This window comes from Carcharhinus amblyrhynchos, chromosome 8 (assembly GCF_965287045.1).
Source record: "Carcharhinus amblyrhynchos chromosome 8, sCarAmb.v2.hapA, whole genome shotgun sequence".
NCBI classification, from domain to species: domain Eukaryota; kingdom Metazoa; phylum Chordata; class Chondrichthyes; order Carcharhiniformes; family Carcharhinidae; genus Carcharhinus; species Carcharhinus amblyrhynchos.
Window position 1 is genome coordinate 124,361,241 of NC_137331.1, and position 14,850 is coordinate 124,376,090.

At 45.5% G+C, this 14,850-nt stretch overlaps 1 protein-coding gene across 1 annotated transcript in view; it reads right to left on the minus strand.

Annotated features, from left to right (window-relative positions):
- The window catches only part of lama3 (laminin, alpha 3), a 462,187-nt gene that overhangs the window by 17,402 nt on the left and 429,935 nt on the right, over window positions 1-14,850 (minus strand). Inside the window, exon 74 of the mRNA XM_080194758.1 lies at window positions 14,112-14,242. Within this exon, the coding sequence (XP_080050884.1) occupies window positions 14,112-14,242 (131 nt within the window). The remainder of the gene's footprint in view (window positions 1-14,111; window positions 14,243-14,850) is intronic.

Here is a 14,850-nt window from a genome sequence, read left to right on the forward strand (position 1 = left end):
GAATAGCACCCATTGACCCCCACTCTCTGCCTCCTATTTGACAGCCAATCCTCTATCCACGCTAACACCCTACCCCCAACTCCATGTCCCCCGACCTTCTGCAATAACCTCTTGTGAGGTACCTTGTCAAACGCCTTCTGAAAATCCAGAAAGACCACATCCACCGGCTCTCCTCTATCCACTGCCCTAGACACATCCTCATAGAACTCCAGTAAATTTGTCAGACACGACTTCCCTTTAATGAAACCGTGTTGCGTCCGCCCTATCAAGCAATTCCCTTCAAGATGCCTCGCAATTTCCTCCTTAATGACGGATTCTAACATTTTACCTACCACAGACGTTAAACTAACCGGCCTATAATTCCCCGCCTTTTGCCTGGCACCCTTCTTAAACAACGGCGTAACATTAGCCGTTTTCCAATCTTCCGGCACTTCCCCGGAATCCAGCGACGTCTGGAAAATAACCACCAAGGCATCCACTATAACCTCCGCCATTTCTTTCAGAACCCTCGGATGCATTCCATCCGGTCCTGGGGACTTGTCCACAATCAGCCCCTCCAGTCTGTCGAGCACCACCTCTCTAGTAACAGTAATGTCATTAAGACCCTCCATTCCTACCACCTTTCCATCGCTAACACCCGGCAAATTATTCACGTCCTCCTCCGTGAAGACAGAAACAAAAAAGTTATTCAAGACCTTAGCCATATCCCCATCCCCTACCACTAAGTCCCCTTTCTCATCCTCTAAAGGACCAACGTTCACCCTAGCCAGCCTCTTCCTTTTTATATATTTATAAAAACTCTTGCTATCCTTTTTTATATTAAGTGCTAGCCCAGCCTCATAGCTTCTCCTACCCTCCTTTATCAATTTCTTTGTCAATCTTTGTTGACATTTAAACCTTTCCCAATCCTCTTCTCGCCCACTGCTCTTAGTTACTCTAAATTCCTCCGCTTGAGGTCCTAAAAGCAGAATACAGGGAGCTAGGAAGAAAGTTAAGAAATTGGACCCCAAAGGTAGTGATCTCAAGATTACTATCTGTTAGTCAGGGTGGAAATGACAGAATATATCAGATAAATATGTGGCTGAAGAGATGGTGTCAGGGTGAGGGTCTCAGATTCCTGGGGCATTGGGACCGGTTCTGGGGGAGATGGAACCTGTATAAATTGAATGGGTTACACCTGGGCAGGACTGGGACTGATGTCCTAGGTGGAGAGTTTGCTAGAGTGGTTGGGGAGGGTTTAAACTAATATGTCAGGGGGATGGGAACTTATGTAAGGAATCTGAAAAGGAGGGAGCAAGGACAAAATGTGGGGAGACTATTCCAACGACATCAAAAATCAGGAAAATAGTTAAAAGGAAGGAGAACTCAGGAGATGTTATTAATGCAAGTATTAGAATTCAAAAAGAAGATACAAAATTTAGCAGGACACTTTATCTGAATGCTTGTAACATTTGAAACAAAGTAAATGAATTGACAGCACAAATCGTTTCAAACGAGTATGTTTTGGCGGCCACTACAGAGACATTGTTGCAGGATGGTTACGACTGGGAGTTAAATATCCAGGAGTATCAGACTGTTTGGAGGGACCGACAGGAAGATAAGGGAGGTGGTGTAGCACTGATATTTAAGGATGACATCAGGGCGGTAGTGAGAGATGATACAGGTTCTATGGAAAAAAAGGTTGAATCCATTTGGGTGGAAATTAGAAATAATAAGGAGAAAAAGTCACTGATAGGCGTAGTCTGTAGACCACCAAATAATGACATCATGGTGGGGTGAGAAATAAACAAAGAAATAACTGATGCATGTAAAAATGGTACAGCAATTATCATGGGGGATTTTAATCTACATATCAAACCAGGTCGGTCAAGGCAGCCTTGAGGAGAAGTTCATAGAATGTATCCGTGATAGCTTCCTTGAATAGTATGTCAAGGAACTCTTAAAGGAGCAAGCTATCCTAGATTGGGTCCTACGTAATGAGACGGGAATGATCAATGATCTGACAGTTAGGAATCCTCTCGGAAGAAGTGATCACAGCATGGTTGAATTTAAAATACAGATGAGAAGGTAAAATCCAATCCCAATGTCTTGTGCTTAAACAAAGGAGATACAAAAGGATGAGGAAGGAGTTGGCTAAGGTAGACTGGAAGCAAAAACTTTATGGTGGGACAATTGAGGAACAGTGGAGGACTTTCAAAGTGATCTGTCACAGTGCTCAGCAAAAGTACGTACCAGTGATAAGGAAGGACTGTAGAAAAAGAGCCATGGATATCGAAGGAAATAAAAGAGGGTATCAAATTGAAAGAAAATGCATACAAAGTGGCAAAGATTAGTGGAAACCTAGAGGATTGGGAAATTTTTAAAGGTCAGCAGAAAGCCATGAGAAAAAGCTAAAAAGAAAAGGTGGATTATGAGAGTAAATCAGCCCAGAATATAAAAACAGATAGCAAAAGTTTCTACAAATATATAAAACGAAAAAGAATGGCTAAAATAAACATTGGTTCCTTAGACGATGAGAAGGGGGATGTAATAACTAGAAATAGGAAAATGGCTGAGGCTTTGAACAGGTATTTTGTGTCAGTCTTCACAGTGGAAGACACAAATAACATGCCAAAAATTGATGACAGGAAGGCTATGGCAGGTGAGAACCTAGAAATTATCATAGTCATGAAAGAGGTCGTGTTGGGCAAGTTAATGAGGCTAAAGGTAGACAAGTCTCCTGGTCCTGATGGAATGCATCCCAGGGTACTAAAAGAGATAGCAGGAGAAATAGCAAATGCACTAGCGGTAACAAGAGGTTATTGCAGAAGGTCAGGGGACATGGAGCTGGGGGTAGGGTGTTAGCGTGGATAGAGGATTGGTTGTCAAATAGGAGGCAGAGAGTGGGGGTCAATGGGTGCTATTTGGATTGGCGGTTGGTGACTAGTGGGGTGCCCCAGGGGTCGGTGCTGGGGCCTCAGCTATTTACCATTTATATAGATGATCTGGAGGAGGGAACCGAGTGCAGGGTGTCGAAATTTGCTGATGACACCAAGATTGGGGGAAAGGCAAATTGTGCGGAGGGTGTGGAGAGTCTGCAGAAGGATCTAGATAGGCTGGGCGAATGGGCCAGGAAATGGCAAATGGAATTTAATGTTGGCAAGTGTGAGGTGGTCCACTTTGGTAGGAAGAATGGTAGGAAGGACTATTACTTACGTGGCGAAAAACTGCAGCAGGCGACGGTGCAGAGGGACCTCGGGGTCCTTGTGCATGAGTCGCAAAAACCCAGCTTGCAGGTGCAGCAGGTGGTCAGGAAGGCGAATGGGATGCTGGCCTTCATAGCGAGGGGGATTGAATATAAAAGTAGGGAGGTCTTGCTGCAGCTGTATAGGGCATTGGTGAGGCCGCAGCTGGAGTACTGTGTGCAGTTTTGGGCGCCGCACCTGCGCAAGGATATTTTGGCCCTGGAGGGAGTGCAGAGGAGGTTTACTAGGCTGATACCGGAGTTGAGGGGATTAAGCTATGAGGAGAGGCTGAATAAACTAGGCTTGTACTCGTTAAGAGTTTAGAAGAATGAGGGGAGATCTCATTGAGACGTATAAGATGATGAATGGGATGGATAGGATAGAGGTGGAGAGACTCTTCCCGCTCAAAAAAGACAGTAGGACTAGGGGGCACAGCCTCAAGATAAAGGGGAGGCGGTTTAGAACGGAGTTGAGGAGGAACTTCTTCACTCAAAGGGTGGTGAATCTCTGGAATTCTCTGCCCGTTGAAGTGGTGGAGGCTGCCTCGCTAAATATTTTTAAGAAGCGGGTTGATGGGTTCTTGATAAGAGAGGGGATTAAGGGTTATGGGGAGAGGGCGGGAAAGTGGAACTGAGCCACAACAGATCAGCCATGATCTTATTGAATGGCGGGGCAGGCTCGAAGGGCTAGATGGCCTACTCCTGCTCCTATTTCTTATGTTCTTATGTTCTTATTTCTTAATTTACCAAAATTCGCTGGACTCTGGGGTGGTTCCCGCAGATTGGAAAACATCAAGTCTGACACCACTTTTAAAAAAGGCGGTAGACAATAGATGGGTAACTATAGGCCGGTTAGCTTAACTTTTGTAGTAGGGAAAATGCTTGAACCTATCAAGGAAGAAATAGCGAGGCATCTGGATATAAATTGTCCCATTGGTAAGACGCAGCATGGGTTCATGAAGGACAGGTCATGTTTGAGTAATAAGGTAGAATTCTTTGAGTTCATTACATGTGCAGTGGACAATGGGGAACCTGTGGATGTGGTGTACCTGGATTTCCAGAAGGCATTCGACAAGACGCTGCACCAAAGACTGCTACATAAGGTAAAGACGCATGGTGTTACAGGTAATGTATTAGCATGGATAGAGGATTGGTTAACTAACAGAAAGCAAAGAGTGAGGGTAAATGGGTGTTTTTCTGGTTGGCGATCAGTGACTAGTGGTGTGCCTCAGGGATCAGTGTTGGGACCGCAATTGTTTATGATTTACATAGATGATTTGGAGTTCGGGACCAAGTGTAGTGTGTCAAAATTCACAGATGACACTAAGATGGATGGCAGTTCAACATGTGCAGAGGACACTGAAAGTCTGCAAAGGGATATAGATAGTCTAAGTGAGGCAAGGGTCTGGCAGATGGAGTACAATGTCGGTAAATGTGAGATCATCTATTTTGGTTGGAAGAACAGCAAAATGGACTATTATTTAAATGGTAAAAAATTGCAGCATGCTGCTGTGCAGAGGGACCTGGGTTTCCTTGTTCAGGAATCTCAAGGGGTTGGTTTGCAGGTGCAGCAGATAATTAAGAAGGCAAATGGAATTTTGTCCTTTATTGCCAGCGAGATGGAGTTTAAAAACAGTGAGGTTATGTTGCAGCTGTATAAGGTGCTGGTGAGACCATACCTGGAGTACTGTGTAAAGTTTTGGTCTCCTTATTTGAGAAAGGATATACTGGCACTGGAGGGGGTACAGAGGAGATTCTGGAGTTGAGAGGGTTGGCTTATGAGGAGAGATTGAAGAGACTGGGGCTATACTCATTGGAATTGAGAAGAATGAGGGGAGATCTTATAGAACATAAGATTATGAAGGGAATAGATAAAATAGAAGCAGGGAACTTGTTTCCACTGGCAGATGAAACTTGAATTAGGGGGCATATCCCCAAAATAAAGGGAAGCAGGTTTAAGACTGAGTTGAGGAAGAATTTCTTTACCCAAAGGGTTGTGAATCTGTGGAATTCCCTGCCCAGTGAATCAGTTGAGGCAACCTCATTGCATGCTTCTAAGGCAAGGATAGATAAACTTTTGAACAGTAAACGAATTAAGGGATACAGTGAGCGGGCAGGTAAGTGGAGCTGAGTCCACAAAAAGATCAACCATGACCTTATTGAATGGCAGAGCAGGCTTGAGGTCAGATGGCCCACTCCTGCTCCTAGTTCTTATGTTCTTATACCTATTAATGTGTTTGCCCAATTCACTGAAGCCAATTTACCCCTCATACTTTTGCTTTTCCCATTGTTTAGATTTATGACCCTCGTTTTGGATTGAGCTACATCATGTTCAAACTTACTGGAGAATTCTATCACATTGTTATCGGACAACAAATTTTATGAAATTGGGCACACAAAGTGGAAGCAGACTAAAGCTACACTCAGAGCCTCTCCGCTAAAAATCACAAAGTAACAGACACCGATCAGCAGGCAAGAGCATGCTTTTAGAATGCAAATGAGGGCTAACACATAAGGGAAGCTGGAGAGGATGGCACTGTGATGTGGATATGCTGGCGTTGGACTGAGGTAAACACAGTAAAAAGTCTGACAACACCAGGTTTAAGTCCAACTGATTTATTTGATAGTCCACTCACAAGCTTTCGGGGTTTGTCCCTTCGTCAGGTGAATGGAGAGTTCTGGCCTCAGACACAGCATATAAAGCACAGACAGTTTACAGGTTACTGATTAGAATGCGAATCTTTACACCTAACCTGCTGTTCAAGTCTTAAAGTGGCCGACAATGTGAGTGGAAGGAGCACTGATCACAGGTTAAAGAGATGTGTATTGTCTCCAGACAGTACAGTAAGTGAGGTTTTGCAAACCCAGGCAAGTCACGGGCGTTACAGGTAGTGTGACATGAACCCAAGATCCTTGTTGAAACCGTCCTCGTGTGTGCGGAACTTGGCTATCAGTCTCTGCTCAGCGACTCTGCACTGTTGTGTGTCGTGAAGGCCGCCTTGGAGAATGCTTACCTGAAGGTCAGAGGCTGAATGCCCGTGACCACTGAAGTGTTCGCCAACAGGAAGGGAACAGTCTTGCCTGGTGATTGTCGAGCGATGTTCATTCATCCGTTGCCGTAGCGTCTGCATGGTCTCCCCAATGTACCATGCTTCGGGACATCCTTTCTTGCAACGTATCAGGTAGACAACGTTGGCCAAGTTGCAAGAGTATTTACCGTGTACCTGGTGGATGGTATTCTCACGTGTGATGATGGTATCCATATCGATGATCTGGCATGTCTTGCAGAGGTTGCTGTGGCAGGGTTGTGAGGTATTGTGGTCACTGTTCTCCTGAAGGCTGGGTAGTTTGCTGCGGACAATGGTCTGTTTGAGGTTGCGTGGTTGTCTGAAAGCAAGAAGTGGGGGTGTGGGGATGGCCCTGGCGAGATGTTCGTCTTCATCAATGATATGTTGAAGACTCCGGAGAAGATGTCGTAGCTTCTCCGCTCCGGGGAAGTACTGGACGACAAAGGGTACTCTGTCCACCGTGTGCCGTGTTTGTCTTCTGAGGAGACCGGTGCGGTTTTTTGCTGTGGCGCATCGGAACTGTCGATCTGTGAGTCAAGCGCCACATCCTGTTCTTATGAGGGCATCTTTCAGGGTCTGGAGGTGTCTGTCACGATCCTCCTCATCTGAGCAGATCCTGTGTATACGGAGGGCTTGTCCATAGGGGATGGCTTCTTTAACATGTTTAGGGTGGAAGCTGGAGAAGTGGAGCATTGTGAGATTGTCTGTGGGCTTGCGGTACAGTGAGGTGCTGAGGTGACCATCCTTGATGGAGATGCGTGTGTCCAAGAATGCAACTGATTCTGGGGAATAGTCCATGGTGAGTCTGATGGTGGGATGGAACTTGTTGATGTCATCATATAGTTGTTTCAGTGATTGTTCTCCATGAGGCCAAAGGAAGAAAATGTCATCGATGTATCTAGTGTGTAGCATCGGTTGAAGATTCTGTGCGGTGAAGAAGTCTTGTTCGAACCTGTGCATGAAGATGTTGGCATATTGAGGTGCGAATTGGTCCCCATGGCTGTTCTGTGTGTCTGGATGAAAAACTGGTTGTTGAAGGTGAAGACATTGTGGTCCAGGATAAAGCAGATGAGTTGTAAAATTGCATCTGGAAACTGGCAGTTGTCGGCATTGAGTACTGAGGCAGTCGCAGCAATGCCATTGTTGTGGGGGATGTTGGTGTAGAGCGCTGAGACATCCATTGTGACGAGGAGTGTCCCTGGTTCAACTGCTCTGTGTATGCTGCGTTTCTGTAGGAAGTCTGTAGTGTCACGACAAAAGCTGGGGGTTCTTTGTACAATGGGTTTCAGGATGCCCTCAATGTGGCCGGAGAGGTGCTCACACAGAGTCCAGTTGCCGGATACGATGGGACGGCCGGGTGTGTTTGCCTTGTGTATCTTTGGGAGGCAGTAGAGATCTCCAACGCGGGGAGTACGTGGAATGAGAGCACGGAGGGTGCTCTGAAGGTCCGGATCAAAGGTCTTGATCAGATCGTTGAGTTGACGAGTGTGTTCTTTGGTTGGATCTGTGGGTAACTGTCTGTAGTGTTCCTCATTGTTTAGTTGTCGGTATACTTCTTTACAGTAATCTGTTCTGTTCAGTATGACGATGGCCCCTCCTTTGTCTGCTGGTTTGATGACAATGTTGCGGTTTGTCTTGAGAGCGTGGATGGCGTTGCGTTGTGCTTGGGTGATGTTTGGGGCTGTCTTGTGAGTGCGGCTGATGAATCTGGTGTTAACGCACCTCCTGATGGTTTGGGCATACAAGTCCAGTCGAGGGCAGCAGCCTTCCGGAGAAGTCCAATTGGACCTCCCTACATGCACACCAAGAACAGGAAACTTGAAAAACTCGGCATCACCACCAGCAACAACCAAGCCTCTCCCGGCATCACACTAGAAAACAGCACTACCGCAGGGAGGTCCATTGTCACCTTGTCGGACTACACACTTCAACCAGATGAAATCGAAGTTCTCAGCCGAGGGCTCAATTTCTGCCCCACCACCAAAATGGACCCCATCAGTCTTGCAGCAGACACAGGGGAATTCATCAGGCGAATGAGACTGCGGGAGTTCTTCCACAAATCCCAGGAAGACAACAGCAAACACAGTGAGACAGCTGATGAACCAGAACAGCCTACAGAGAGATCCACAGTGCAGCAACCTAAGAGGAAGGAGTCCAATTGGACTCCTCCGGAAGGCTGCTACCCTCGACTGGACTTGTATGCCCAAACCATCAGGAGGTGCGTTAACACCAGATTCATCAGCCGCACTCACAAGACAGCCCCGAACATCACCCAAGCATAACGCAACGCCATCCATGCTCTCAAGACCAACCGCAACATTGTCATTAAACCAGCAGACAAAGGAGGGGCCATCGTCATACTGAACAGAACGGATTACTGTAAAGAAGTGTACCAACAACTAAACAATGAGGAACACTACAGACAGTTACCCACAGATCCGACCAAAGAACACACTCGTCAGCTCAACAATCTGATCAAGACCTTTGATCCGGACCTTCAGAGCACCCTCCGTGCTCTCATTCCACGTACTCCTCGCGTTGGAGATCTCTACTGCCTCCCAAAGATACACAAGGCAAACACACCCGGCCGTCCCATCGTATCAGGCAATGGGACTCTGTGTGAGAACCTCTCCAGCGACGTTGAGGGCATCCTGAAACCCATTGTACAAAGAACCCCCAGCTTTTGTCGCGACACTGCGGACTTCCTACAGAAACTTAGCACACATGGAGCAGTTGAACCAGGGACACTCCTCGTCACAATGGATGTCTCGGCGCTCTACACCAACATCCCCCACAACGATGGCATTGCTGCGACTGCCTCAGTACTCAATGCCGACAACTGCTAGTTTCCAGATGCAATTTTACAACTCATCCGCTTTATCCTGGACCACAATGTCTTCACCTTCAACGACCAGTTTTTCATCCAGACACACAGAACAGCCATGGGGACCAAATTCGCACCTCAATATGCCAACATCTTCATGCACAGGTTCGAACAAGACTTCTTCACCGCACAGAATCTTCAACCGATGCTAAACACTAGATACATCGATGACATTTTCTTCCTTTGGCCTCATGGAGAACAATCACTGAAACAACTGTATGATGACATCAACAAGTTCCATCCCACCATCAGACTCACCATGGACTATTCCCCAGAATCAGTTGCATTCTTGGACACACGCATCTCCATTAAGGACGGTCACCTCAGCACCTCACTGTACCGCAAACCCACAATCTCACAATGCTCCACTTCTCCAGTTTCCACCCTAAACATGTTAAAGAAGCCATTCCCTATGGACAAGCCCTCCATATACACAGGATTTGCTCAGATGAGGAAGATCGTGACAGACACCTCCAGACCCTGAAAGATGCCCTCATAAGAACAGGATGTGGCGCTTGACTCATAGATCGACAGTTCCGATGCGCCACAGCCAAAAACCACACCGATCTCCTCAGAAGACAAACACGGCACACGGTGGACAGAGTACCCTTCGTCGTCCAGTACTTCCCCGGAGTGGAGAACCTACGACATCTTCTCCGGAGTCTTCAACATATCATTGATGAAGACGAACATCTCGCCAGGGCCGTCCCCACACCCCCACTTCTTGCTTTCAGACAACCACACAACCTCAAACAGACCATTGTTCGCAGCAAACTACCCAGCCTTCAGGAGAACAGTGACCACAATACCACACAACCCTGCCACAGCAACCTCTGCAAGACATGCCGGATCATCGACATGGATGACATCATCACACGTGAGAATACCATCCACCAGGTACATGGTAAATACTCTTGCAATTTGGCCAACGTTGTCTACCTGATACGTTGCAAGAAAGGATGTCCCGAAGCATGGTACATTGGGGAGACCATGCAGACACTACGACAACGGATGAATGAACATCGCTCGACAATCACCAGGCAAGACTGTTCCCTTCTAGTTGGCAAACACTTCAGCGGTCACGGGCATTCAGCCTCTGACCTTCGGGTAAGCATTCTCCAAGGCGGCCTTCACGACACACGACAGCGCAGAGTCGCTGAGCAGAGACTGATAGCCAAGTTCCGCACACATGAGGACGGTCTCAACAAGGACCTTGGGTTCATGTCGCACTATCTGTAACCCCCGTGACTTGCCTGGGTTTGCAAAGCCTCACTTACTGTACTGTCTGGAGATAATACACATCTCTTTAACCTGTGATCAGTGCTCCTTCCACTCACATTGTTGGCCACTTTAAGACTTGAACAGCAGGTTAGGTGTAAAGATTCGCATTCTAATCAGTAACCTGTAAACTGTCTGTGCTTTATATGCTGTGTCTGAGGCCAGAACTCTCCATTCACCTGATGAAGGGACAAACCCCGAAAGCTGTGAGTGGACTATCAAATAAATCGGTTGGACTTAAACCTGGCGTTGTCAGACTTTTTACTGAGGATGGCACCTACAGGAACTAAAATCTCCACCCCATCAAAATCAGCACTTCTAAAACAGTCAAACAACTCATGGAGACACCTAAAATTAGCATAGTTACGGAAACGTCCCTGGCCCCTCAAACCTCTTTTGAGATCAATGACACAGCTATGGTTCAAACCCCAGAGATTCTAGACCATTAATAACCAATCAGACAAAAACGATTAACACACACTTAAAACAATTGCTCCAACACTCGAAAACATCGAGACAGGATGGCTGAAGTCAAATACTGTAAATAAAGGATTAATATTTGAATTGCGTACTACACTGAAGTTCAGGTATAACTGTAGCCCATTGCGGGGGAGTCTTTAGTGTGCTTTCAGGACAGTCCGATTGTATGTCCTGACTGCACCTCCATCGACATAAAAGAAAATAAAGCTGTGCCGCTATTGAACTACACCCTGAGTCCGTAGTGGTTGTTTTGCCCACGCACGCTAACAATATTATGGTCACTCTTCCCTTAGGGTTCTTTTACAACAAGATTATTAACTAGCCCTCTCTCATTGCATAATACTAGATCTAATATAGTCTGTTCCCTGGTTGGTTCCTCAAATGTTGTTATATATACAGAGTACTGGCTGTGAATTCTGAGCCTATGATTTTGCTCAAGTCTCTGGTGTAGGACTTATAACCATGGTATGGCGCTTTGAGCCATGGCTGACACTGTGGCAGAGATTATAATCTCACACATATAGAGAGACTATAAAAATGATGATGTACCTGCTCACACTTTCAATCACGTTGGATTTGATCAGCAACAAACAAGTGCTTCACACTGTCGATAGTTTGAAAGGCAGAGCACGTTCAGCTCTTTGCTGACTTTTGTTTTTAGATAATACTGCTTGAGGTCCAGTTTTCTAGCTGTAGATGTAATGTTTCTGGCCCAACTGCTCTTTGCAAAATTGGTGATAAATAATTGATGCAGCTATTGGAAAGATTCTTACATGAAGCTAAATTTGGAGCAATAAATGGGACTGCTGCCCTTCACCAAAGGCCCGGCAGATCACAAACTTTTAGTTTGAGTGCCAGCCATGATAAAAGTGGCTTTAGTATAGAAATTGGTGATCGGTGTTGATCTTAATAGGGGTGGGGTAAGTGAAGAGTTGGTTGCTGTAGTGATACCATCACTCCCAGCTGCAATGGAGATGATTGGGCAATTCACCTGTCAATCACACTTGGAAACCACACAGATGTAAGTGAATGGGATTGATTTCACTCAGATTTTGTATTCTGCATACTCAATGCATTTTGCAAGGGAAATAATCTTGCTACATTAGGGAAACTTAGCAGTATATATGTAAATAGTTTTAATTTATACATAATCTGAAGCAAACTATGACCTGGATTTTCAGCGGGTCAGGAGCCCTTCAAGAATAGCAGGTGGGTCCAGATGTTGGATTCCTCACACCTCAGGGCATCTACTTTTCAGAATGCCTTTAAAGGTGAGGGATTCTTCCTGTCACCCAGCACTCCTGACCTGGCTGGCTTCACTGCAAAGATAGGTATTCACATTGCTCGGCAAGTTTTATGGACACAGGCCAGGTTTTTAAAGAGTGAAGTTTCCCTCGGAGGGAACAGCACTCAGAGGTGTTGTGAGCCCTAGCCTGCATAAGGAAACCTTTTAAAGATTTCAGAAGGTCCGCCTCATGCCCCTTATGGTTATGCTGTGCCTTTAACACCCACCCCCAATAGACCCTCGTGCTCCCAATGCCAAGCTATGGAACCTCCATATCTACTGGCCCACTGTAGGGTGCATAGAACCAAGGAACCATATATAGTGATATAGCATGTGTAATACAAAAAAACTCATTCATAACAAAAACCCCAAACACTGGAAACAACTAGGTTGATCCCAGGTGTGGAGAGATTTTCTTAAGAGGACAGGTTGAGTAGATTGAGCCTTTCCTGACTGGAATTTAGAAGAATGAGAGGCAACCTTCTTGGAAGAAAAACCAATACATTTTTCCAGTTCCAGGTAAGGGCATGAAGAGTCACTGACAGTCATCAATGTAACAGAGAAAGAGAGGGAGCAGGTCTGAGTAGGACTGCAACAAGGAGTGTTCCACAAAAGCCGCAAAAAGACAGGCATCCCATGTGGATACCTGTAGTCGCACCTTTTATTTGGGGATGTAAAACAAGTTAAAGGTGAAATTACTTAGTGAAAGAACATGTGCACTATCTCTCTCCTCTGCCTGGCTGCAAAGGCTAGAGGACTATTCTGTTTTTATTATAATGGAGATAAAGTCCCAATGCACCAACAGCTGCCTCTGCACCTGGCAGCCTTGACTCTATAACTCTCACCATTTGGAATAGCCTACTGACCCAACAGCACAAAACTCCCAGGAAACTAGTGTGATACAAACCATCTAGTTCTGCCTAAAAAGCCCTTCCGATGTAGATGAGTTGACGATAGTGCAAATACCCGTAGAACCAAAGAATGCTTACAACACAGAAGGAGGCCATGTGGCTCTTCTTATAGAATCCACAGAATTCCTACAATGCAAGAGGTCATTTGGCCCATTAAGTCTGCACTGACTCTCCGAAAGAGCACCTTACCCCCCTTGCCCTATCCCTGTAACTCCGCGCATTTAGCATGGCCAATCCACCTAATCTGCACATTTTTGAACTGTGGGAGGAAACCGGAGCACCCGCAGGAAACCCACACAGACACAGGGAGAATGTGCAAACCATTTACAGACAGTCACCCAAGGAATTGAACCCAGGTCTCTTGCGCTATGACGCAGCAGTGCTAATCACTGTGCCATCATGTTGCCCAGTTGAGACTCAGCCAGTGTTTTATACAGGTTTATAACAACTTCCTTACTTTTGTGCTGTCTTCCCCTATTTATAAAGCCCAAGGTCCTCTGTGGTTTCTAAAGCTGCTCTACTATCGTCAAAAGATTTATACACATATACCCCAAGGTCCCTCTGCTCCTGCACCTGCTTCAGAATTGCATGATTATTTATTGTATATTGTCTCTCCTCTTTCTTCCTACCAAATGAATCACTTCACACTTCTCTGCATTTAACTTCACCTGCTCACACCTGGTCTATCATTATTCTCCTACCACTTACAATACACCCAAATGTTGTGTCATCTGGAACCTGTGTCTTAAGGTCATTAATATAGATCAAGAAAAGCTGGTTCCTGGGGAAGGCCATGCCTGCAGTTTGGAAACCGTTCAGCATTACTCTCAGTCTGTGCCCATTTATATCCATGCTACTATTCTCATTTTGCTCAAAAGCCTGTGCTATGGCAGCAGGAATGATGAGCACTGCTCAGCCCGAGATGATACTTGCAAAAAGACTATAAAGACACGTGTCAATGGTGTTTAGCTGGCATTCCTACCTTTCCCTTGTACATATACAGGCTGAGATAATTTCCCTGTGGGCTGTTAACATGGAAAAGAACACCACTCTGGCTTCGAGGACGCAGTTCAAACAGGAGTTCAAAATCCTTGCCCACCACAAACGAGTTATCTGAAAATAAGCATTCAGGTATCAGTAATGAGATATATTGGGCTACGACATTGATTATGATATCTATAGCAATATGCTGAGCTAGTGGATAAAGAGGTGCTTGCAACTTGTGATTCCTTACCAGATTAACCTGCACTTTCAATCAGTCTTACAAAGAAAGGTGTTGAACAGAGTAACATGGAAAACAAGAACGAAGAAAGTACATTTTTTGAATCTGACTCACTGCTGCAATAAACATAGGAATACAGAAAGTAAGAGCAGGTGGGGGCCATTCAGCCCTTCAAGCCTGCTCCACCATTCATTATGATCATGGCTGATCATTCAAAGCAATAATCTGAACCCACTTTCCCCCCATATCCTCTGATCTCTTTCACTCCAAGAGCTATATCTAACACTAATGTAAGAAATGTAACAATTAATTTGCATAGAACAAACTCCCACAAACAGCAATCTGATAATACTCTGTTTTAATAAAGTTAGTTGAAGGATAAATATTGCCAACATTCCTCAGTACTATCTCTCAAACAGTGCACAGCTTCCTTAGACGTGCCCTGCAGACAGTGCAGCATTATCTAACTTTTTAAAAATTCATTCACAGGATGCAGGCA